This window comes from Sinohyriopsis cumingii, chromosome 5 (genome assembly GCF_028554795.1).
Source record: "Sinohyriopsis cumingii isolate HCF-2022 chromosome 5, ASM2855479v2, whole genome shotgun sequence".
NCBI classification, from domain to species: domain Eukaryota; kingdom Metazoa; phylum Mollusca; class Bivalvia; order Unionida; family Unionidae; genus Sinohyriopsis; species Sinohyriopsis cumingii.
In genome coordinates, this window is record NC_142965.1 from 36,430,985 (window position 1) to 36,456,396 (window position 25,412).

The following is a 25,412-nucleotide window of genomic DNA, read 5'->3' on the forward strand; positions in this document are numbered from 1 at the left end:
GGGCTATCGTGGTGGGACGAACCTATGTCAACAAGAACAACACGGCAGAATGGAAAAGAGCCTGGGAGAACATTCGAAAATACGACCGAGCCAAACAATGAAGTGAAGCAGAACTTCTGTTGCAACAAGTCGGCCTGTCCAAAGACACACCCTGTGGCATTCCTGAAATGCAAAAATTGCAAGATGTCCTAGCTCCACGCGACACCTTGAAAGTGTACCCTCAAGAAGTGCGCAGGCCTCTGTTGTTTCGAGGGAAAGACTTTAAGGATGGAAAATACATTCATGTCTATCATCACGATGAACATTTCGATACCATTACCAGTATCACCGCATTCCTGGGATACAGTTATTACTGTGAGAAATGTGACTATGGCTATAACAATCGAGAACAACACAAGCATTGTGGATCGAAATGTTCAGGATGTTTGGCCTCTCAACAAGGACAAGAACGAGTGCATTGCCCTGCTTGTCTGCGCACGTTTGTCAGCCCTGCCTGTTACCAGCAACATTTGAAAACGCAAGGTTCACAGCAGAAATGTGCTTGTCAACTCTTGAGATTGTGCCCTACCTGTGGACAAGGCATACTTACCAATAATGTCAAGGCACACGTCTGTCGAGGAAAGAAAAAATGTCACATTTGTCACCGCATCGTGGACTTAGAACATCAATGCTACATGCAAAAATACCAACCCCAACAAGAGAAAGAGAATGGTCACAAGAAGAAGAAAGGCATTTTCATCTTTTTTTTATTTCGAATGCATGCAAGAGACCCGCATTCACATTCCTAATTTTTGCGTGGCTCATCGAGCGTGCGAGAAGTGCATTCAAGAACCTATCTTCAGTCATTGCCCTCACTGCAGCAAGATTCCTGGAGGACGTGAAAAAATCTATCGGGGCCCGAAAACGCTAGCCGATTTTGCCAAATGGGTCTTAGACCCCATCGACAAGACGTGGAGCCAAGAGGACATCGAACATTACCGAGATTGTCATCGTCATGCCACAGTGGTGGCTCACAATTTCTCCGGATACGATGGACAGTTTCTTCTCAGATACTATATGGAACATGGTACCGAGCGTCCTAAAGTCACTTTGAACGGAGCCAAACTCATTTTCATGCAAGTGGGACAAGTACAGTTTAAAGATTCGATGAGTTACTTGGCCATGCCTTTGAGTCGAATGCCTATAACATTTGGAATGACAGAAATGGCTAAAGGGTATTTTCCACACTTTTTCAATACCGAAGCCAATCAACACGCCGTTCTACCCCATTTGCCTGAGGCTCACTATTACGACCCCGACAACATGCGTACCGAACAACGAGAAGCTTTCTACGCTTGGTACCAGACCCATGCCTCGGACCTTATTGACTTTCAGGAAGAAATGCTAAAGCATTGTCGTTCCGACGTGGACATTTTACGGCGTTTCTGTGGAAAATTTCGAGAACTGTTCATGGAACACGGAGGGGTCGATCCTTTGAAAGAAGCTTGCACCATTGCCAAAGCATGTTCCTTAGTGTACCGACAACGATTCATGCCTGAAAACACCGTGGGTGTCATCAGTCCTCAATCGACCAACTATGTCAAACGTCAATACTCGGTCAAAGCCCTACGCTGGTTACATTACTTGTGCGACAAGGAAGACAAATGGATTCAACATGCCCGCAACGGAGGGGGCGAAAAGACCATCGGGACGCATTCGGTCGATGGCTGAGACTTAGAAAACCCCAAGATCGTGTACGAGTTTAACGGTTGCTTATTTCACGGATGTCCCGTCTGTTACCCTGACCGTGGCACTAAAAATCAGTTTTTCCATCGGACCATGGAAGTCTTGTACCAGGCCACTTGTCAGCGACGCCTAAAGTTAGAACAGCAAGGATAACAAGTGGTGGAAATGTGGGAACACGTATACGATCACCGTTTGAAAACCGATCCCGAGTTTAAACGCCTCGTGGAAAGTTACCAGTTCATGGACCCCCTGAACCCGAGGGATACTTTGTACGGAGGAAGAACCAATGCCACCTGTTTCCTGTACCAAGCCGACGAAGAGAAAGGGGAAGAAATCAAATACTTGGACGTGTGTTCGCTGTATCCCTACGTGTGCAAATATTGTCGCTTTCCTGCTGCACACCCACAATTGTTAACGGAACACATCGACCTGAAAAACATTCGACAATCCGAAGGCTTGATCAAGTGCAAAGTTTTGCCTCCCACCGACTTGTACCATCCCGTGTTACCTCACCATTGGCAAGACAAACTGATGTTTCCTTTGTGCCGTACTTGTGCCGAAACGTGCAACCAAGACCAGCCTTGTCAGCACACCCAGGAAGAACGTGCCTTGACGGGGACGTGGGTCAGCGTAGAATTGTTCAAAGCTCTGGACATGGGATATCAAATGTTAGAAGTGTACGAAATTTGTCACTTTCCCAAGACACAACAATACCACAAGGGTGACCCCACGCAGAAAGGCATTTTCGCCGACTACGTGGATGCCTTTTTGAAACTGAAACAAGAAGCCAGTGGCTATCCGTCCTGGTGTCACACTCCCGAAGACCAAACAAAATTCAAAGAGAAATACTGGGCACAAGAAGGCATTACTTTAGATCACATCGAGAAAAGGCAGGCGATCGTTTGCCAAAGTGATGTTAAATTGCTTGTGGGGAAAAATGGCACAACGACCGTGTTTACCCAAGACGAAATATTTGACAGAACCTTCCCGCTACTTTCAGATGATTCACGACAAAACCAAATTCATGAAACAAGTGGACGTTGTTCGCGAGGATTTGATCTTAGTGAATTACGAAGAAGATCTGGACTTTGTAGAAGCTGACCCCTTTGGAAATGTCATCATTGCGGCTTACGTGACAGTTCATGCTCGCTTAAAACTGTACGAAGGTTTAGAACTGTTAGGGGAACGTGTCCTGTACTTTGACACGGACAGTTGCATTTACATCGATCACCCGAGTCAACAGCACCCTGACATCGAAAGAGACCGTTTAGGAGCCTGGACAGACGAGCACTCTGACGACAAGATTCTAAGTTTCGCCAGTGGCGGTCCCAAAAATTACGGCTACGAATACCGGGACAAACAAGGAGAAGTGCACACGAAGTGTAAAGTGAAAGGATTGACTCTGAATTATCGTACCAGTCGAGTGGTGAACTTTGGGGTATTGAAAGAAGCCTTACACTCTGGAAAAGATGACCACTTTAAAGTGATCACCTATCAACCCAACAAAATTGTACGTTTACCGACTCACCACATCGTCAGTCGACCCTTGGAAAAAGTCTATCAAATCGTGTACCAGAAGCGAGTGCGACTTCCCAATCACTTCACCTTACCCTATGGACATGTTGGTATTGGTCTGTATATAAAAAGGGACAATGTCCAAGATCGATAGTTCATTGTGACTACCAAGACCAAGCGAACAAGGTGAATGCTTTGAAAGAGACAACATTCCAGTTTGGGGATTGTAATAAAGTTTTATCTTTCCCTAGTGTGACTAATATTGGATGGATAAGACCCATGCATTGCGACGGAAAATGTCCGGAAGGAAACTGCGATTGTCCATGCGGTTACCATTGTAATTGCGTAACGGAGTTTGCAGACGAGTGCGATTGTGAGCCTTGCGATGGGAGCGATGCTGTACGTTGTGACCTTAGCGATGCCGTAAAACATCATGGGAACTTTGTTCTCACTACCCCTATCATGGAAAGTGATGCTGTGCGTGTCAAACCTGAGGGATGCGAAAGCGATGCCACTCGTCCTCTTGGACACTTTACTGGTTTCATTTTAAAGGTGGATGTCAACCTTCACGTCTACCCCCCTACGGATGCCATCCAGCCCTGAGCAAAGTCCTGTCCGTGTCACCCTACCCTCATCGAAACGAACCTGTGAAAGACGAATATTCGTTCCCTGTGCGTTTGTCGGAATACTGCGACTTTGAAAATCGTCTTCAATCGTTCAAAGGAAAATGGCCTAAGTATCTGGGAGGACCGACCCCCGAAGAATTAGCCAGAGCCGGATTTTTCTACTTGGGCGAAGGGGATAAAGTCAAGTGCTTCAGTTGCGGTGTGTCACTTCACCACTGGGAACCACAAGATTCGGCCTACGTAGAACATGCTCGATGGTCACCGAATTGTCATTACTTACCCTTAGTGGGGCCGAGACATTGAAGTAACTTACCATGTCGTTGAAGAGGAAACCAGATTGGCTAGGAGTCAAATGTTCAACATCACCGAGACCAGTATTTAAACTTCATTTCAAAAACGATATTGAATCATTACCTAAAGAGCTGCAAGAGAAGATTTACAAGGAAGTTTGGCAGGGACTTGCCAGAGTGAAATCTCAATGGGTAACTGTAGAACTTTTGTGCCGAGAAATTCACAAGAGGAAAGTCAACCAGTGTGTTAGATTTCTCTGGGTCATGGGTGCCTTCATGCTATTATACCGCTTTAGACCGTTTACATCAAAAGATTTCAGTGAGATCCTTGGACGTTACCCTGAGTGGCAGTGGTCGGAAATTACTCACTATGTGGATTACTTTTGCTCAAGGAGAAGATTGTGAATTGTACGGACTGACCTATTCATGGTTACTTTACAAGAGAAAATTCGTGCTTTGCCTGTGGAGTTGAGAGAACGCATTTACCGAGAACTAGTCAAAATACAAGTGAAACGTAAAGAACAATTACATCCGTTACGTCACCGGTGGTTGAACCACTGGTACCTGAATGCTATAAAAGGACTGATTCATCTGAACGTGTTTCATTGGTCAGACCTTTATCAACTATCCCGTCGTTCAAAGAAATGTTTTGTTGCTGATGATTCTGTTTGCTACCAGGTAGACCTACTGCAACAAATTTCAGAGGAAGAAGAGTTAAAGAAATACAACATCTTTTACAGGGGGCCCCGAGTGGCCAAGTGGTCTAAAGCGCTCTTCGTTACGGATCACTGCCATCTCACCTCTGTCTGCGGAGGTTCGAGTCTAGGATTCAGCCAATGTGGGTATATGAGAAAGCTTGCCAGTAGCTTCTCGTGGGTCGGTGGTTCTTTCCGTTGTTTTCCCGGGTTCTTCCTCCACCATTAATACTGGCCGCCATGTATAGCCTATCGTGTGCTAAAAAATGGCGTTAAACCCCAGAACAACAACAACAACAAATCTTTTACAGAATGTCACCTTAGTGGAAGAGGAAACTTCTAAACGAACTGTAAAGTGCAAGTTAGTGACTAAACCATTTAGATTTGCTACTGGAATAAAACCATCTCTGACCAGGCAGTACACTTATTGTCTACGAAAACATAAAAAGTTTATTAGTATGACCTATTCATGAATACTTTGCTAGAGAACATTCGTGCTTTGCCTGTGGAGTTGAGAGAACGCATTTACCGAGAACTGGTCAAAATACAAGTGAAACGTAAAGAACAGTTGCATCCGTTACATCACCGGTGTTTTAACCACTGGTACCTGAATGGTATAAGAGGACTGATTCGTCAGAAATTGTTTCAGTGGTCAGACCTTGTTCAACACTTCGAGTTAGTGAACGATCGAAATGTTCATCATTTTGGTTACTTCGAGATTCACCAAGAGCAACGCATTGAGGAAGACGAGTTAAAGGATTACCAACATATTTTACGTGGAATCTGCTTAGCGGAAGAGGAAACTTCTAATCGAACTCTGAATTTTAGGTTACAGTTTGGAGCATTTAAATTTCCAACTGGAGAACGAAGATCTCTGGGTAGAAAGTACGTGTATTGCTTCCGAAACAAAGAGACTATAAAAACAGGAATCCATGCCATGACTTTTATCAAATGTGATTGAACAGATTCCGTGGAAGGAACTCAATGACCATATTCAAACCGTGGATCATTACCATCAATTATTACAAGAACTGTATTCAATCAATTTGGGACGACGCATAGTGTGTGTCTTAGTGACTTGTTTTCTGGGATTTCCTTTACCAGCCGATTCCTTGTATACTCTTTACGAACAGTACTTACCACCCAAATGGCCTTAAATGGTCACAAAAGACTCTTTTTGCTCAAAGACTTGCGTTTTCATCTGGATACTTCTCGACCTCTACAGGAAAAAAAGATTCGTCAACTTTTAGCTACCGAAGACGTGTATGACGATGTGTGTGTAGCTTGTGACTTACACCCCCATTGGACAGATGTACGTGCCTGGAAAAAAGGGGGTTTTGAGGCTTGGACCCAAGAAGTGGCCCAGTATGCACGAGAGTTGTTCAAGGAAAAAAGTTACTTTTCAACCTGTTTTAGTGACAGTGCCAGAAGAAGAAGAACTCGTCACTCAGGACAGGACTGTTGTGGACATGTCTGAAAGACCCTTTCGGGAGGACACTTGTGTGACCTTACCCCCTATAGAACTGGTCAGAACATTACCCAAAATATGTTGTACAGAAACTTATTTCTATTGCACGTTGATGGTTTTCATGTGCTTTTTATCGTTGTACTTAAGCTTTTGGCTTTTATGTATTTTTGTCTTTCGTGTTCATGTTTAAAACATTCAATAAACGTGTCCTGAAAAAAAGTATATAAACTCTTGTCTTGTTTGTTTTCGTGTCACAAGTGACATTCCTAACACTATGTCTACCTCTGCTGTCTCTGCTCCCTCTTCCTCCACTGTAAAGGTCATCGACGAACACTTAGATCGTGCCAGTTGGGAGGTTTTGTATCTTCGCCATCCCTTTAACATGCTCATTGCTGGACCTAGCGGTTCAGGCAAAACCGAATTCGTCAAACGTTTGATCGAACATAAACATCATTTGATCGATCGACCACCTCAGCGCATCGTGTGGTGTTACAAAGAGTGGCAACCGGCGTACAGCCTCTTGCGAGAAAGTCAAGGGCATTCCATCATGTTTATGGAAGGCATTCCTAGAGAAGACGACGGAATCGTCTCTGACTCCCGTCAAACCCATTTGGTCATTTTCGATGACATGTTAGGAGAAGACGAAGAAGAAATCAAACTGTGGTTCACGCGTAAAGGGCATCATCGAAATGCCAGTGTCGTTTACATCACTCAAAATTTGTTTCAACAAAGTAAAGCCCATCGCACCATCAGTCTCAATGCACATTACGTGGTCTTGTTTAAAAGCCCTCGAGATAAATCGCAAGTGCAAGTCTTAGCCAAACAGTTAGGAACGCCTTGGCTGACTCAGGCGTACGACGATGCCACTCAAACTCCACACGCCTATTTACTCGTCGATTTGAAACCTACTACCCCCGATGATTTGCGATTTCGTACCCAATTGTTTCACCACTGGTCTCAAGACGGAGGGCCTGTCCTGTACACGTCTCCGTCCTCGACTTAAACCCCTACAAAAAAATCTATAAAAACCTCAGACACTTTTCGTCTGTCTCACACAGTTTGAACATGACATCCCTTCAGTCGCATCTTCCCGTCAAATTGATTCGTACCTTGTATGGCATCAGTCGAGAAAAAAATCCACAAATACGGGCTCATGTCTTAGAAGCTGGTCTCAAAGAAGTGTTACGATGGTTCACGGTGACAGCACGTCAATTACTGCAAGGGATCATTCAGATTCCTCATCAAACCAAACGCTTTTTTGATCGAAACAAAGTCGCTTTGACCCAAATGGCCAATCCCCACATCGACACTCAGACCAAAAAACAAATCATTTTGAAACCTGGAGGGAGCGGAACTCTAGGAGGGGTCATCATTCGCTCTCTCTTAAGATGGGATCCTAATGCTCCTAAAGTTCTCCCCAAGAAAAAAGTCAAACGAAGCTTCAAGAAGAAGAAAAAGAGCCACGGTGTCAAGACCAGGTCCCCAAGGAAACCCGTGTCTCCAAGAACTTCTCCAGTGGCGGGACCCTCCTCTTACCAGTCACCAACCCGGAAAAGAAAAGCCCCCAGAAAAGGAAACAGAGAAAAAGTCCCCAGAAAAAGAAAAGCCCACAAAAAACTAGTCACAAGAGAGGCACTTCGGCCAGGACGCAACCTTACACTCGCAAACCACGACCTGCAAGGACGGTGACCGCGTCTACGGTAGCCTCAGGTTCATTCACTTCTCCGTTGATGACACCAAGAAATGAGAAGTACTTGGAGACGTTGATCACACCAAGAACTTCTCCGTTAATGAGCCCAAGAAGTTCTCCAGTGGCAGGACCCTCCAATTTAGTGGCAGTGGCCGCTGCTCACAAAGTCCCTTCTCCCAAAATCAAAGTCCAAGAGAGATCGGGCATGTTACAAAGTTTACTGGATTTGTCCAAGCAAGAACTGGCTCGATTTAGTCCGTTGCGTACCCCTGCACGACGTGTCATGCCTGTCCTCAAGTTGATACGACGTAAAGACAATCAGTGGCGACCCGTTCCAGTATAAAAAAAGGAATGCGACAAAGTAGGGGTATCAGTGAACTTCCAAAAGATGTCACCTCAAAGAAGTGCACACTGTTACTATCGTCAAAAAAGAAAGAGACAAAGGCAGACTCGTCATCCGACAAAGCGCTTAGCCAAGCATCGACGTTACCCTAAGAAAAGACACAGTCGTTCAAAGAAAAAGAGGCGTCAACAAAGGGGAGGATTCCTTGGCGATTTTGGAGAAAACATTGTCACCTTTGTGACAAAGCGATAGTCCGAAGAAAAAGATAAAAGGGCGTGTGTTAAGTCATCGACGTTAGTGTATGTTTGGTGAATGTCCCGGAACCAACAAAGCAAAGATGTCACCCTCCAGAAAACATTCCTCTTCTAAACCCCAAGGAAAGAAAAGGAAAGGACTGCCTCCACGTTTAGTCAAACATGGGAACATGTTATCTGTCCTGTCCAAAGCTTCTCCACCCCTGCGAAAAAAACTCATTCAAACAGCCTCCAAAGAGGTCATCGATACCGTGTGCGAATGTTGTTTGAACGTGTTGAAAGGCACGATCCCTTTGTCCAAACACCAGAAACAATGCTTAGGCAAACATCGTCACGTTCTTCGCCAAATGGTTCAAAAGAAAACCCCCATGGGACAAAAGAAGAAGATGTTGGTCCAACGTGGAGGAATTTTACCCCTCTTGCAAGGCCCATTACTGAAAGGAGTGTTGGTAACCGTGTTGGGAGGACTGATGGGAGCAAGATAAAAAGGCCCTCTGAAGTCCCAAGATCTCAGAATTGACCCCTGACATCCCATGGAAGGACGAAAACTAGCTTTAGTGCCTTACAAACGATGGATGGAATATCATCGTTGGCAAGAACAACGCACCCCGCATTTACCTCCCAATCCCAATTTGAGCGAGATGTCCCAGTTACAACACGAATTGCAGTCCTTGATGGATCGCCAAGATTTGTCCGAAACAGAAAAATCGCAAAAGTACGGTCAACTCTTGCAACGACTGCAACTCTTTCACCAGAAAGCCTCAGACGAAACAACTCTTCCCACTCTGAAAGATTTTAAGACCTTGATGAAAAGTCCAGCACCATCACCACTACCACCACCACTGCCAGTGACCAAGACAGAAAAAGGAGAAGAAGAAGAAGGGTTTCAAACTCCACCAGAAAAAGTACGCAAGTTAACAACACCACCTACCTCCAGAATTGGATGGATTAAAAAGATGATGACCACTCCTTCTTCATCAGAAGAGAAAAAGAAGGTGAAGACAGAAGTGAAACAAGAAAAGATATTCCCTGTTCAGACATCCTCCTCTGCGACACCTATTGCCGGTCGCACACGCAAAGCATTGCAGTCCAAGAAAATACCCCAAGAGAAAAAGAGTAGCATCCTCCAAGAGTGCCTTATTAACAAACAAAAACTGGAAAAAGTTTTAGCCAGCATTTACTACGATCCCTCCCATCCTGCAGGTTACGCAGGAGTTCAAAAATTGTATCGTGCTGCCAAAACTCGACTGAAAAGTCTCCGTTTACCTCAAGTGCAACGATGGTTACAAGAACAAGCTACCTACACTTTGCACAAACCCATTCGACGCAAGTTTGCCAGAAGTCGCACCCGAGTGGAAGGCATCGATCATCAATGGCAAGCCGATTTAGCCGATGTCTCTCATTTGGCCAGCTACAATCGTGGCTACAAATATTTGTTTTGTGTCATCGACGTCTTTTCCAAATTTGCCTGGGTCGTGCCCTTGACTTCCAAATCGAGCAGCGAGTTAGTGCGAGCCCTGCAACGGGTGTTGAAACAAAGCGGTCGTCACCCTCTTCGATGGCAAACGGACAAAGGCACCGAATTTCTGAACCAAGCTTTCCAAAAAGAATTAAAGAAACGTGACATTCATTTTTTTACCACCGAGAATCCCGAAACCAAAGCCAGCATCGTGGAACGTTTTCAACGCACTTTCAAAGAACGCATGTGGAAATATTTTACGCATCACCACACTTTGAAGTACATCGACATCTTACCGCACCTGGTGCAAGAGTACAACCAATCTTACCATCGAAGCATTGGACTTGCCCCACAAGAGGTGACTCCCGAGAACGAAGTGCTGGTGTCTGATCGCCTATTTGGTACGTCCCCGACGGGGGCTGTCCCCAAGAAAAGTGGAGTGCTGGCCGTAGGTGATTGGGTGCGCATTGGCAAAACCAAACGCACTATCGACAAAGATTACTTACCTAACTGGACCACCGAATTGTTTCGTGTCACTGGACGAGTGCATGGCCGTCATCCTGCCGTCTATAAATTGGAAGACATGAACGGAGAAGTGTTAAAAGGAACATTTGATTTGCCCGAGTTACAACGTGTCACCAAACAAGAAGACGACGTGTACGATATCGAAATCATTCTAGAACGCAGAACCCGTAAAGTGGGCAAACGACGTGTCAAAGAAGTCAAAGTACGTTGGAAAGGAAATCCACCCAGTTTTGATTCTTGGATCGACGCTTCGCAAGTCATCGACTATAAAAAGAAGTGACCATCATGCCTGCGACCACTCCTTCACCCAGTTCTTCTCTGCAAGATTTACAGAAACAGCCCTTGTGGGTGTGGTGTGGAGAACGTGTGCCTAAAAGGCAAATCGTCCTTTTCTGTCAAATCTTCGTGGTGTATTGTGTCATCGCTGCAGCCATTGCCAATTTGAGTTTGCAACAAGGAGACAAACAATTGTGGACCATTTTATTGAGCAGTTGCATCGGTTACCTGCTTCCCAATCCCTCCCTGAAATTCTCCTCGAACGGGACCAGTGGGAAACTTGTGTCCAGTACCAGTGCCAGTCACCACTCCAACAACAATAACAATCCCATTTTGGGCGGAGACACTCTTCTGACTTCTAGTAACCCCTCCGACAGCCACAGAACTCTGGAATTATGAGTCACACTAACCAATTTTACTTAATCTTACCCAGTGACAGTTCCATGGAGGTGTTTCCCAAGAACACGTTGTGCTGTTACACGGCCAAATTACCTCAGGCCATCCAATTAGATCACGAAGCCCATTGGGAAGTGGCTTTGGTAGAAATCATTCACCCGACCCAAGTCCTCAATGTCCTTCCCAATCAAAATTTTTTTACGGTGGAAGTTCATGACGAACAATTGCAACAGTACTTGGATACCAACGTCAAATATGATAAGAAAACCCCTAGCACAAAAACTCAAAAGTGGACCACCTATCACTTGTTCATTCCTCCAGGCTATTATTTTAGTGGTCAACATTTGGTCAGCACCATTGCATCCAGGTTTAATGTCGTGTTTCTTAAAGCTCTGGAGAGTGTCAGAAAAAGTGTCACCCTGGAGTACCACAAAGTAGCTCGTCGCTTCCTGATGAAACTTGACGGGTGTAAAATCATGTCTTTTTTTTTGTCCTGAATTGTTTGACATGTTGGGCGGGGATATGGAGATGAGGAAGAATGTAGAACAAAAAGGCGATATAGCAGTCATTTCCGACAACGATTCTTTTGCCAAGTTCTTTCGTGCCCCGGTAGAACTGAACCAAGGCCTGAATTTGATCTTTGTGTACTCCGATGTGGTGAAGTACAATGTGGTGGGACACACCTCCGTACCGTTACTGCGTGTCATTCCTTTCAAAGTGGATTCTGCCACGGTCGCTGACGAGGAAGGTGGAAACACTTATCACGTACACCGCGAATTTGTACATCGTCATTATTTACCCGTCAGCAAGTCTTATTTGGACACGGTCAACATTGCTATAAAAGGAGATCTGGGACAAAATATTCCATTCACCAAAGGGAAAGTCACGGTGAAACTCCATTTTCGAAAACGGTTCTCTAACGACTCGTAAGTCATGTATCCAGTGTACCGAGGGGTTGCTCGACAGCGAGGACACGGTTTAGGAGATATGTTGAAATCGGCCTTTCGTTCGGTGGCTCCGGTGTTGAAACCGATGATGACACGCGGATTGCACGCCTTGAAAGATGTGGCTTTGACACACGGTAAAGAATTTCTCCAAAATGTCATCATCGACAAACAAATCCTAAAGAAGCCTTCTTGAGGGCAGGCAAAAATGTCTTGCTGCAAACAGGTAAAGACCTTTTAGGCCGACGAGAAACACCTATAAATGCCCTGCACGCTACTGAGTCAGGCATTCCTACTTCCCTGAAGCCACAGCAAGGACAAGGTAGAAAGAGACGACGAAGAAAACACTCTTTCACCAGACTTCACACTTCTGAAGCTAGAAAGACAAAGAAAAGAAGAACCGTTCGAGACTTAGACGTTTTCGATTATTAAATTATTGAGAAACAGAAAAATGATGCACCGAGAATCTTGCGCTTGTTCCAAGTCGGAACTGGATCTGTTTGCCATGCCACCCACCATGATGAGCATGCAATAATACCAATGGGTGGAATTTCATCCCGTCTCCTCTTTGACGGATTCAGCCCCCATCGAGTTTGAAATCAAAGGACAACCCGAAGATTACATCGATCTGAACAGCAGTTACTTGTACCTCAAAGTCAAAGTTCTAGATCAGACTGGAGCTCCTATAGACACTGAAGCAGTAGCTCCCGTCAACAATTTCATGCATTCCTTGTTCAGTGGAGTGGACTTGTACTTGAATAACAAACTAGTCAGTAGCAGCATGGATACTTACCCTTACCGTGCCTACCTGGAAAATCTCTTGACGTACGGAATAGACGCCAAGAACACCCATCTCAATGCCTGTGTGGTATGGGAACCTGACGATGCGGGCGAATTTGAAAAATTGGAAATTAATACAAAGAAAGACCACAATGAGGGATTTGTAGAACGAAGAGACAAAATCAAAGACGGACAGAGTTTAGAACTGATTAATCGTTTGCATTTGGATATGTGGTTGCAAGAGAAATATTTGTGGAACGGTGTGGATGTTCGCCTGAGACTGAATCGTAGCAGTACCGCTTTCCATTTAATGGCTGATAGTGCCGATTACAAAACCAAAATCCAAGAAGCCAGGCTCTACTTGCGACGCGTGGAAGTGTTACCTAAAGTGGGAAACGACATTAGTTACACGTTGAGTAGAACGACCGCCAAGTATCCGATACGACACGTGGAAGTGAAAACCTTCAACATTCCCAAGGGTCAGCGATCCATGATCGAAGATCATCTGTTCCAAGGACAGTTACCCAAACGTTTGATGGTTGGTATCGTCGAGAATACAGCCTTCAACGGAGCTGTCGATAAAAATCCTTTCTATTTTCATCACTTTGGCGTGTCCAAGATCGAAGTCAGTCGCGATTGCAAGACCTTGTGTACCTGACCTTTCGAGCCTGACTTTGACAAGAAGAATTGCTTGAGATCGTACTTGTCCTTGTACGAAGCCACCGGACAGTTAGGAACCAACACCAGTCACGGTATTACATACGAAGATTATGCAGGAGGCTATGCTTTGTGGGCTTTTGATTTTACTCCAGACCAAGGCAGCGACGAGGGACATTTCCACCCTATAAAATCCGGTCAGATTCGTGTGGAAATTCAGTTTGCAAACCGAGACCCTGATGAAACGGTGAACGTCATCCTGTATGCAGAATTTGATAATACAATAGAAATCAACAGTTTGAGAGAAGTCATTCTAGATTATTAGAAGCCATGGAAGACTGTTATCCCTCTTTACCTAGTGGAGAAACTTTGGACATGGAATGTGAGGAGACCGTGGAAGAAGAATAATCCCAAGACGAAGAAGTTATCATGATGAAGTCAAGATGGCCAGAACAAGAAGCCCATTTAGTCTCCTGTTTTGCTACAGTCCTGGCAGATAAAATGAAAGAACTGATCAAGGAAGAGTGCTATGGATGTCACAACGATCGTCCTAGTCAAATTCAACACGACAAATGTCTGATGTTAAGTCAAGAAGAAAAGTTGGACGAATATCTGGACAAAGCTTGGGGTCTCATCGAGATAGAATTCGTGTTGAATGAGTGGTATAAAGGCTTGCATAAACATTCTTCTCCTCCATTAACGTCTCTGGAGTGTCGTCGCATCGAATCTCTCTTTGACCAGAATAAGAAGTCGGAGCTAAACGCCTTTTACTTGTCAGACATTTTCAAGCAAAAAGTCAGGATCGAATTGATCACTTATCATTACCTGTGAAGAAAAAAAATCACACAAATAAATGGATACCTGGGAACTTTATTACCTTTTGAACCACAGTTCGTACACTGCTTCTTGGAATCCTGTCGTATGTGCTAAAGATGAACTCCCTCATCGCAAACCTCAAGATCATCAAGCTTATGTGATCAACACGGACGACAGTCATCTCCCAGGAACCCACTGGGTAGCCGTCTACTTTCCTCAAGAAGGATGTGTGGAATATTTTGATTCCTATGGATTGCCTCCTTTGGAAGACGATATCATTGACTTTATGAGAAGAAATGCTCAGACCACACGATTCAATAATGTCAAATTACAAGGCACAGATTCCTTGGTGTGTGGACAATATTGTGTGTATTTTCTGCATCATCGCATCCTAGGCTATTCTTTAGAACATTTAGTGACTCATTTTGATCCTCGTTCTTCTTCTAGAAACGATGTGAAAGTAGATCAATGGTTCTGTGACCATTATACTTATCTTTTGTCTCAAGCTAGGAAACGTAGTGTCCATCAATGGCCTAATGACTTCCAACAGTGGAAATCACAATTTCATTCACAACGTTGTCAGCCTTGTCCAAAATAATGTGTTAGTTAAAAAAATGTTTGTTCTTTGAAAAAAAATGTTTGATGTTATATTAAATGGTTATTGTTAAAAATGTTATAGTTGTTTGTTAGTGTTAAGTGATTTTGAATAAAAAAATGTTGTTTTGAAGAAAAAATGTCTTTGTGGTTTGTTTTGCTATAGGTATCCTGATTGATGCTCTTTGACTTCTCTCTATCTCTTCCATAACACTCATTGAACGTTCCGACTCGAAAACCGTGAAAGGGATGTTTTCCTTCACGTCCGCGCTTGGACTTTAAAACCGGGGTTAGTCTCCATCTAATCATCCATTATCGACTCATCCTCCTACTACGATGTGCTCCAGACTAGCTAAGCTAAACGAAGCCTACGTGAAGTTGCATACTGTCAGACACAGTCTGATACCGAAGCCAGAAGAGATAGAGAATGTGAGAAAGTTAAAAGTCACTGAAGACCTGATAGAAGAGCTCTTCAGAGAAGAAATTAACAGGGAGAAAGAAGAATGGACAGAAAAGTACAGACTTCAGAAACAGCAGAGAGAGCAGCATCAGGAACAACAACAGCAGCAGCAGCAGCAACATGAACCTGACAGAGGCTTTGTCGACTGTCGTATCGATACGAAATAGTTCTTCTTCTCTTTCCGAAGAAGCAGACCTTATCCCGCTAGAAAGCCTGTCGTCAGAGGAGGTCGCGATCTTAGAACCTAAAAGATGGCCATAGCTTCAAGTTCACACGCAAAAAAAACCCAGCCCTTTTCAGGGCTACTACAACCTCTAGAAAAGAAATAACAATCGATTGCCTATAATAAGTTTAAAAAATAGAAGTGTGTGTATAAGCAAATGAATTTTTTATCTTGCTTAGAAAGTGTGTGTGTGTGTGTGTGTGTATAAGTATTTTCTTTAAGTGGCTTGTCAACATGTTTTAGAAATAGTGATGGGTAGTAATAAAAAGTGAGTGAGTGTTTCTTTTAGGTATACGCGTTGTTTGGTCATGATCTGGGTAATATGGTGGCGCTATACAGTTTCGCATTTTGCATAGGGTTAAGATTTTAAAGAAAAAGAATTTCCCCGGCTTTCCTCACTGGTTATACTGGCTATTTAAAAAAGACCTTGTATATCTTAGGTATAATGAAAAGAACCTTTAATTAGTTTTGTTTTGCTGTATGATTGATGGGTGTACTATGGGTTATAGAGTATACAGCTTGGCCTTACTTCAAATGTAAATCTTTCAAAAAAGTGCTAGCTCTAGTTGGTCATTTTCACTTCCTGAACTTCAGAGGTAAATTGTATAAAAAAAAGCCGATAACTTTTTTTTACATTTTACATATTTGGTAATTCATTCATTGCACTTTCAGAAGCTGGTTTTGTCTAGTCTGGCAAAATTCATTTTCCATATTTTAATAGCTGCTATGTATAGTGTACTTTAGACTAATTCAGGCTGATTTTTTAGCACAAGGGAGCAGTCATTTTAGTTAACAGTTTGCTTAAATCATGTAAAATTTCCAAAAGTACAATATCCAAAGAAATATCATCCACATTACATTACTGTAGCATATAGGTATGCAAACATTCTCTCCACTGTGCATGTTTTAAATGCGAACTACTTCATCTTACATACGTCACTCTCTCTAAAGTACATATTAATTGGTGAGCGCCCCCTATAAGTTTTGTCTTGGGGATGTTTGCCTTCACGTCCGCGCGTTTTAAGTGATGATCTATGTAATATAAGTTTTGGGTCTTAGGGGGATGTTTTCCTTCACGTCCGCACTTTTCGTATAAATTGAAAATCGCTCGGTAGTCTAGCTACCCTTGTTGATTGATCAGCACTAGAGAATGAACACCAGACTAGCTAAACTGTTAGAACTCCAGATGCACCTGGAATATGCCAGGCGCTTACTTAATGAACTGGCCGCGGAGGCCATCGCGAAGAACGAAGGGTGAAAGAGGAGGAGGAAGAGAGAAGAAAGAAAGAGGAAGAAAAAAAGAGAGAGATCAGGTGTCACCCTATGATGAACCCTGTGTGCAAGGTGACACCTGAGGCAAGGACATCTCCCCAGCCTGTAGCTGCACCACAGCTACAACCACAACAGGAGGTAAGGATGCCAATTCATCCTAGAATTAGAAACAGAAGAAGAGAAAGGGAAGTCTTCACTATTCCAGAGACAGAAGATTGGAATAGTGAAGCCACTCAACCCACCTCTGCGCTTCCAGCGACAAGGGTGAATTGGCAAGGAGACTGGAGTCGGAGATGCGTGTGCGGTGCTAGACCAGGAAGGTGCCAGCATTAGATAGATGTATCTGGAGTTCAAACAAACAGCCCTTTTCAGGGCTACCCAATACTCTAGAAAAGAAATAGTAATCAATTTGCCAATGTGTGAATGTGGAGTAGTGTGAAAAGAAACACTCACTCTTTTCTGGTGTGATTGTATATGTTTATGTGTGTGATTGTAAGCGTTCAAGTAAGTTTGTGTGGATAGTAGGTTATGATAATGTTTTTGTTTTTTTGCTGTTTGACGTGCGTGGATAGTATATAATGAGGTTAGATTATATGGCTCATCAACTTTGTGTGGATAGTAGATAATGTGAGATGAGAAAAGTAGGGGATGTTTTCCTTCACGTCCGCGCGTTTTAAGTGATGATCTAGGTATTATAAGTTTTGGGTCTTGGGGGATGTTTTCCTTCACGTCAGCGCTTTTCATATAAGAACCCACACCGTTCGTCGTTCGCACCATTCTACAAAGAATAAAAAAGAAGATGACTTCGAACCACCTTGACAAAAGGAAAAAATTGCAAGACGTTTTGGACAATTTAGGAATAATGGAGCAGATGTTAGTAAGACTGGACGAGGATCGCTATTCTTATAGTCCACATAGAATAAAGATGGAGATCAACAACTTAAGAAAACTAAAGGAAATCATCATTGATCTGTTGAAAGAAATAAAGGAGGAGAAGGAGGATGAAGAGGAAAGGATAAGGATGAGAGCGTGGAACGAAAAAATTGAAAAGGGAGAAGAAAATGAGAAGAGGAAGAAAGAAGAGGAGGAGAAGCAGAAAGAGGAGAAAAAGAAGAAAAAGGAGGAAGAAAAGGAAGAAAAGAATAGAAAAAGTGTAGGACAGAAAATAAGAAGCTGGTGGAGGAATAGAAGAAATTAGAAGAAGAAGAAAAAGAAAACCAAAGGCCCTTTTCAGGGCCCCTTTATATGCCTCGAAACGAGATTACCTTTCATTGCCTACCCCTTTTTATTTTAAAAAATGTCTGTTGTCTATACTCTGTGTGTGTGTGTGTGTGTGTGTGTGTGTGTTGTATCCCTCTCCCCTGTTCCATTTCCATTGTCCCTAGACAGACCCACAATCTATTCCCATGTTCAATTCCCATTGTCCCTAGACAGGCCCAAACTATATTCCCATGTTCAATTCCCATTGTCCCTAGACAGGCCCAAACTACATTCCCATGTTAAATTCCCATTGTCCCCAGAGTGCCGCGACAATATCCCCCATGTTAAATTTACATAGTCCCCAGAGTGCCGGGACCCTGTTTTTAATGGTCAGTCCCATTGTCCCTAGATAGCCCCACTTCACTACTGGCGCGGGGTCTAAACGTCAATGCACAACCAACGGAACTTCGACTATAACCATCTTTGGTCAATTGTTTGTTACGAATGTGGCAAGTATCAAATTTCGCAGAGCTTGAAACAAGAGCCCCACATATAGCGACAAACAAACTTTTGGCGAATCAGCTAGACGAAGAATATGAATCATTGTTGTCAGCTGACACCAGTAAATAAAAATACAAAACACTGTTTCCGTCTGAAGGAAAGAAACAGCCGAAACAACTGTGTGGTGTCCGTCGGAAGGAAAGAAACAGACGAAACAACTGTGTGGTGTCCGTCGGAAGGAAAGAAACAGCCGAAACAACTGTGTGGTGTCTGTCGAAAGGAAAGAAACAGCCGAAACAACAGTGTGGTGTCCATCGAAAGGAAAGAAACAGCCGAAACAACTGTGTGGTGTACGTCGGAAGGAAAGAAACAGCCGAAACAACTGTGTGGTGTCCGTCGGAAGGAAAGAAACAGCCGAAACAATTGTAGGACCATGAAATCTAAAACCTTTGTACCTTCAATCGGCATCATAGCTCTTTAAGGCGTGTGAAAATATGTTCAGTTGAACACGAACATCGAGCATTAGTCATATACACAGATCAGGTCATGGTTACATTGACCTTTAACAGTTCGATCTCATAATTAGCAGGCTCCTTTATTTTCTGTGAAATTTCTTTAAGTTACTTGGGGAAAACAGATTATTGCGTTGAAACTACTAACCACCCCATGGGCTTACAGACATAAACATCAGGACACGAATGGAAATCAATGTTGTTATTTGCTTTTTCTTCAAATTTTCCAGATTCTTGTGTTGAAAAATTCAATGTTTTGAAAGTTGGAATTTGTTTTTAGTTTATCTTATTGAGAGTCTAGCTTGAACTTTTAACCTTTATATTAGAAATACGAAAAAATACTATAGATTCCCATGCATTTTCCAAGTCCGAGTGCTTGGGTTTCCCATGCCATACCAAAAGTTTGAGTGCTATTGTTCTATGCAAATTCGAAATTTGAGTGTGCGGTTGACGTCACTAAACCACATGTGTTAAATTGGCCCGATAGTTACAACTATTTTTGGGCGCAAATTTTTTTCTATGCATGCTGACATTAATCTTCGCTAACGCCTGATAAAATAATTATTCAGACAAGTATTTTATCTCACCAAAGCTTGTGAACTTGGGAACGCTTTAGATACGGCATAGTTGTCTGCAAGTTTGACAGAAAAGAAGTGCATACATATAGCTGTAATTTTGAAAGCCCCTACGGAAATGTTGAAAAATCATGGTGACGTGTCAAATATGTGTATAAATCCATGAATGAATAGCACTGTATAAGACGGTCGCATGCTTATCATTCAACTAGTAGGGCATGGTTGACTTTGTAGATTATTTACCAACACGTGTCTACATGAGGTACGCTGTCGTGAACTAAATTTAACTTCATAAACTATTATTTTCTTATTATACTTAACACGAACTTTAGACCACAGAATCTCTTGGTACTATATTAACTAAAATGCAAGTTGTCCAACGTTTAGTCGAGGAAGTCAAGTCAGGAGTAAAGGTTATTTTGCAAAGCCCATTTTCTTTGCGCTATCCTTACAATTAATCTTTGAACCCCAAAATCAATGGACCTCTTGCATACCATAAGTGCTAGACCTCTACAAAATCCTGTCAAGGTAAGTGGTATAGAAGTAAATTTACTATGCAAAATCAATGGACCTCTTGCATACCATAAGTGCTAGACCTCTACAAAATCCTGTCAAGGTAAGTGGTATGGAAGTAAATTTACTATGCAAAATCAATGGACCTCTTGCATACCATAAGTGCTAGACCTCTACAAAATCCTGTCAAGGTAAGTGGTATAGAAGTAAATTTACTATGCAAAATCAATGGACCTCTTGCATACCATAAATGCTAGACCTCTAAAATATCATGTCAAGGTAAGTGGTATAGAAGTAAATTTACTATACAAAATCATTTTTCTTCTTTCAGTTACAGTAACCTTGATCTTTGAGCTTTTGATTCCAGCAATTAAAAGGCATCTTTCTTGTAAGACATGCACATTGCTTAATTGAAGTCTTTTGAGCAGAACTCTGGTCATTATGCAAAAACTATTTTTTTTTTATTGACCTTGACCATTTAACTTCTGAACCCCGGATCGAGAGAATTCTTTCTCACCAGCTGTGCAAGTAATCCACATACGTTGGTGAAGGTAACTTAGTGTCCATTACCTTTTATCGTTTCGCCCCGAAGTCGACATGTTTATTCACTACCCCAAGTGCAAACACTCTACATTTGGTCTAGGAATGTGACGAAAAGCAAATGTTGTGGAGAAAAATAAAATAAAGTTAATGTAGCATTGACCCTTGACCTTTTGGCCCCATAATCGACAAGCCTTATTCTTATCCAAATTGCAAGTTATCTACACAGATTGTTCCAGTCAGTAATGTAGCCTAAGTGTTATTGTGTGGAAAAGCGTTTCTTTCTTCAGTCAGTGACCTAGACCTTTGCTTTTTCGAACCCGAAATCAGTAGCCTTTTTCATTACCCTGAGTATCTCTCCACAACGTTTGGTAAAAGTATACCCTGTAAAAGTGAAATTATCGTGAAGAAAAGGAACTGTTAACGGACAGGTGGACAGACACGATCAGCGCATTACTCTCCGCCATAATGGCTGCATATCAAAAGCGAATTTATACGTGTATATGTTTATTTTAAATGTTTTAACTATATTTCTATACATATGAACGGAATTTTTAAGAAAAAAAATCGTCTTTGCTGTTGAATGGCACATCAAATTATGAAAGACTAAACAAGTGCCGAGGCTATTGGGAATATAGTACTCCGCTAAATGACGCATAACAGCAAGCGACCCGGGTTGATCTTGGCAGGATTCAAACCCACGACCTTTGGATTGTGCGTTTGTAACTCTAATTTCTTTAAAAACATTAAATAAAGAAATTGGCTAAATAACATTCCAATAATTATTTAGTTTGTTGATACCTTTAGCCATACTGATAACTAGACATTAATAGATGTAGATTCTTGGTCAGTCTAAATAGAATGGACATAACTGTAGAATAGCTGCATATCAAAAGTGAATTTATACGTGTATATGTTTATTTTAAATGTTTTAACTATATTTCTATACATATGAACGGAATTTTTAAGAAAAAAAATCGTCTTTGCTGTTGAATGGCACATCAAATTATGAAAGACTAAACAAGTGCCGAGGCTATTGGGAATATAGTACTCCGCTAAATGACGCATAACAGCAAGCGACCCGGGTTGATCTTGGCAGGATTCAAACCCACGACCTTTGGATTGTGCGTTTGTAACTCTAATTTCTTTAAAAACATTAAATAAAGAAATTGGCTAAATAACATTCCAATAATTATTTAGTTTGTTGATACCTTTAGCCATACTGATAACTAGACATTAATAGATGTAGATTCTTGGTCAGTCTAAATAGAATGGACATAACTGTAGAATAGCTGCATATCAAAAGCGAATTTATACGTGTATATGTTTATTTTAAATGTTTTAACTATATTTCTATACATATGAACGGAATTTTTAAGAAAAAAAATCGTCTTTGCTGTTGAATGGCACATCAAATTATGAAAGACTAAACAAGTGCCGAGGCTATTGGGAATATAGTACTCCGCTAAATGACGCATAACAGCAAGCGACCCGGGTTGATCTTGGCAGGATTCAAACCCACGACCTTTGGATTGTGCGTTTGTAACTCTAATTTCTTTAAAAACATTAAATAAAGAAATTGGCTAAATAACATTCCAATAATTATTTAGTTTGTTGATATCTTTAGCCATACTGATAACTAGACATTAATAGATGTAGATTCTTGGTCAGTCTAAATAGAATGGACATAACTGTAGAATAGCTATAAGTACATTGCAGATATAAACGAAAACAGCTTTAGAGGTTATGGCACGGTTTATTTGTGGTGTGTGTAAAATATATATTACACCAATGGCAAACATTAAAGAAAGTATAAGTATTTAAATTATTCTTTTATTTAAAAACAACAACATAAAATAATTATTGTGACATCATGACCAGCACGATACATAATGACTCCATATTCATCAGTAATTGTCTTCAGTACATACATGTGTTATAGATTCTGCATATTCGAGAATTATCAATGCCGACTACATTCAATAAAAAGGACAGACTCGGTCATTATCCTTGTGAAATTACTGATTTTACACAGTATAAACATGCTGAAATATTATAGTTGTAATTTTATCTGGTGGTGAATTGTTTCAATTGTTGGTTTGTTGGTTAAAATGTTAATAGAGCGGTATGGAAAGGCATAGTCTTTCACCTCACTCATGAACCGTTTTATTGACAATGAAACAAAAAGACAAAACAAACAAAAGCAAAGACCAATGCACATGACATCGTGGTAGAGCCATGAAAAGAGATATACAGTAGGTTTGATGTCTTAGATTATCGTTTTATTCCTTGAAACAAAAATATAATTTTTTCAGCATCACAAACATCAGTGGCGTCACTCGGGTTGGTGTCACCCAGTGCGGTAGCTCATGGTGTCACCCCCATGGTCCTCCTTCCGTAACAGACCATACAGAATCCTTAGTAATGTCATTTTGGTGTCACCCCCTCTGATGGTGTCACCCGGTGCAGTCCGCACACACCGCATCCCCCTAGCGACGCCACTGACAAACATGGAGAATTCTTGATAAATCGAATGGTAATCTAGTGTTATATCCAATGTGTTGTATCTCTCTTGGTGTTTGGTATTGCTTCTAGTTTCACTAGGTCGCCATTTGTATCTATAATCTTGTGCGCGGTGAATTTTAAAGTGACCCATTTATTTATCGTACCAAACCATGTAAATAGCAACCTGACGAAACTGAAAACGATACCAAACCATGTAAAGAGCAACCTGACGAAACTGAAAACGATACCAAACCATGTAAAGAGCAACCTGACGAAACTGAAAACGATACCAAACCATGTAAAGAGCAACCTGACGAAACTGAAAACGATACCAAACCATGTAAAGAGCAACCTGACGAAAATGAAAACGATACCAAACATCCGAAGTCGAAGCAGAAATAATACAGTAATGACACCACCTCCAGGGAATATGAGTGTCATCCAGAAACTTCCTACGAATAAGCTTGACTGATCAACTACGCCACATCTGGGGAATGTTCTAAAAATCAAGCATTTAAATTCTCTGATGTGACTTCCGGGGAATCAGCCTAACTTTAACGGCAGTCGAGGCACGGAGAATAAGTCTTGTTTTTACCTGTAACGGCGTGTCGTCGAGCAATTCCGTTTTATAGTTACGGTATAACTGTAAAAAGAAATTAAAATGGCTTTGAAAAAAGTTCTAACAAAAGTAACAACACGAAACAGTTTTTTTTCTTCCGAGATGATAGAAAGGGTTTGGAGACACTCTCATGGCACAGACTGATGGAAGGAATACAGATACTGGTACTAATATTCAACGCGTATGTACATAATCTTAATAACAATACGGAAAAATTAGAAATGAGTATAGCATGTATTTCAAGTCCTTATATTCATCCTCTCTACCAATAGTTTTAATGATAGTGCAATTCCTTGCTATTGTTGTGTTTTGATATGAAATAGCTTTGATGACACCAGCTAGAAGATAGGTTCCAGTGTCCACACTGGCAGAACATGGAACATAAAGATGTAAGGAAACTGAAAGAAGAAATGCATTCATGTCTGCTGTGTAAGAAGGGACGAGGAAATATTATGGAATTGATCCGAATGTTGCACTCAGAGATCAGGTAATGGTTAGAATCAGTTACTTATTCCTGAACTTGAATCGAAAGTAAGCCATTACATGCTGTTTTCCGGCTGTTTATTTAAGTAGGCATTCTTTTTCCTGGCGTTATCGAGCACTGATGACTAGCTGCGAATATCATGCTGAATTATTCAACAAACAACTTAGACGTCCACAAAATCATTTGTATTTGCAAATGAAGATGTAAAATTTGAGGAATTGCCAATAACAGTTATAAATGTTAAACACCGATTTCTCACCAATGCATTAGTCTGAAAAACTTACCAAAGCTACCAGTATGTTGACGTCAATCTCAGCAAATCGTCTCCCTTGATCACGAAAAAAAACAAAAATAATTATACGTAAAGGCAAAATAGGACCAGAAAATAAAACTGCATCGGTAAAAACTGGTTTTAAAATTAATTCTTGCCATTATTATAGAATGTAAAATATACACTGAAGTAATAAAATACCAGTTATATTCATATTTACTTTTTATATAAAATGATTATTGAACTACCTTTATTCTGGTCTCTTTTATATAAATCTTTATGTTGTTATTGAAGTTATTAAAGTTGTTTTTTCTCGTTGACTGTATTGTTCTTGTTTTCACTGTTCATTTTAGACATCATACTCGTAATTGCTTATTCTTGGTAAAAAAAAAGAATGTAAGCCATACAAATGTTTCCAGTTTTGATGTAAAATCTCTAAACTTTATCTTATAATTTTCTATTCTCAAAATCTCGTGCCTTTCCGCCGATTCTGGACGTAATTAGTCCATATATGTTGCGCTTCGTAAATGCGTAAATTCGTTACTGAAATGCGCCCAAGATGACTTGACTTTGGTTATACGATGCCAGGCTGTTTCGCCTCGCTGTCAATGGTATTTAAGGTAAAATTTCAAGTGATTTTTTACGAAAAGATTTGCACATACAAAAATTATCGCGCTAGTTCTG

The 25,412-nt window shown here is 41.6% G+C and overlaps 1 protein-coding gene across 4 annotated transcripts in view; it reads right to left on the minus strand.

Annotated features, from left to right (window-relative positions):
- Positions 1 to 22,662: 22,662 nt before the first annotated feature.
- LOC149798942 (cholesterol side-chain cleavage enzyme, mitochondrial-like) overlaps positions 22,663 to 25,412 on the minus strand; it is a 136,232-nt gene continuing 133,482 nt past the window's right edge. For all 4 annotated transcript variants that reach the window (XM_089957858.1, XM_089957860.1, XM_089957862.1 and 1 more), the window contains exons 10-12: positions 24,742 to 24,785; positions 23,707 to 23,997; positions 22,663 to 23,538 (exon numbers count right to left, since the gene is read on the minus strand). In XM_089957858.1, the coding sequence (XP_089813984.1) occupies positions 23,869 to 23,997; positions 24,742 to 24,785 (173 nt within the window). In that variant the 3' untranslated portion in view covers positions 22,663 to 23,538; positions 23,707 to 23,868. The remainder of the gene's footprint in view (positions 23,539 to 23,706; positions 23,998 to 24,741; positions 24,786 to 25,412) is intronic.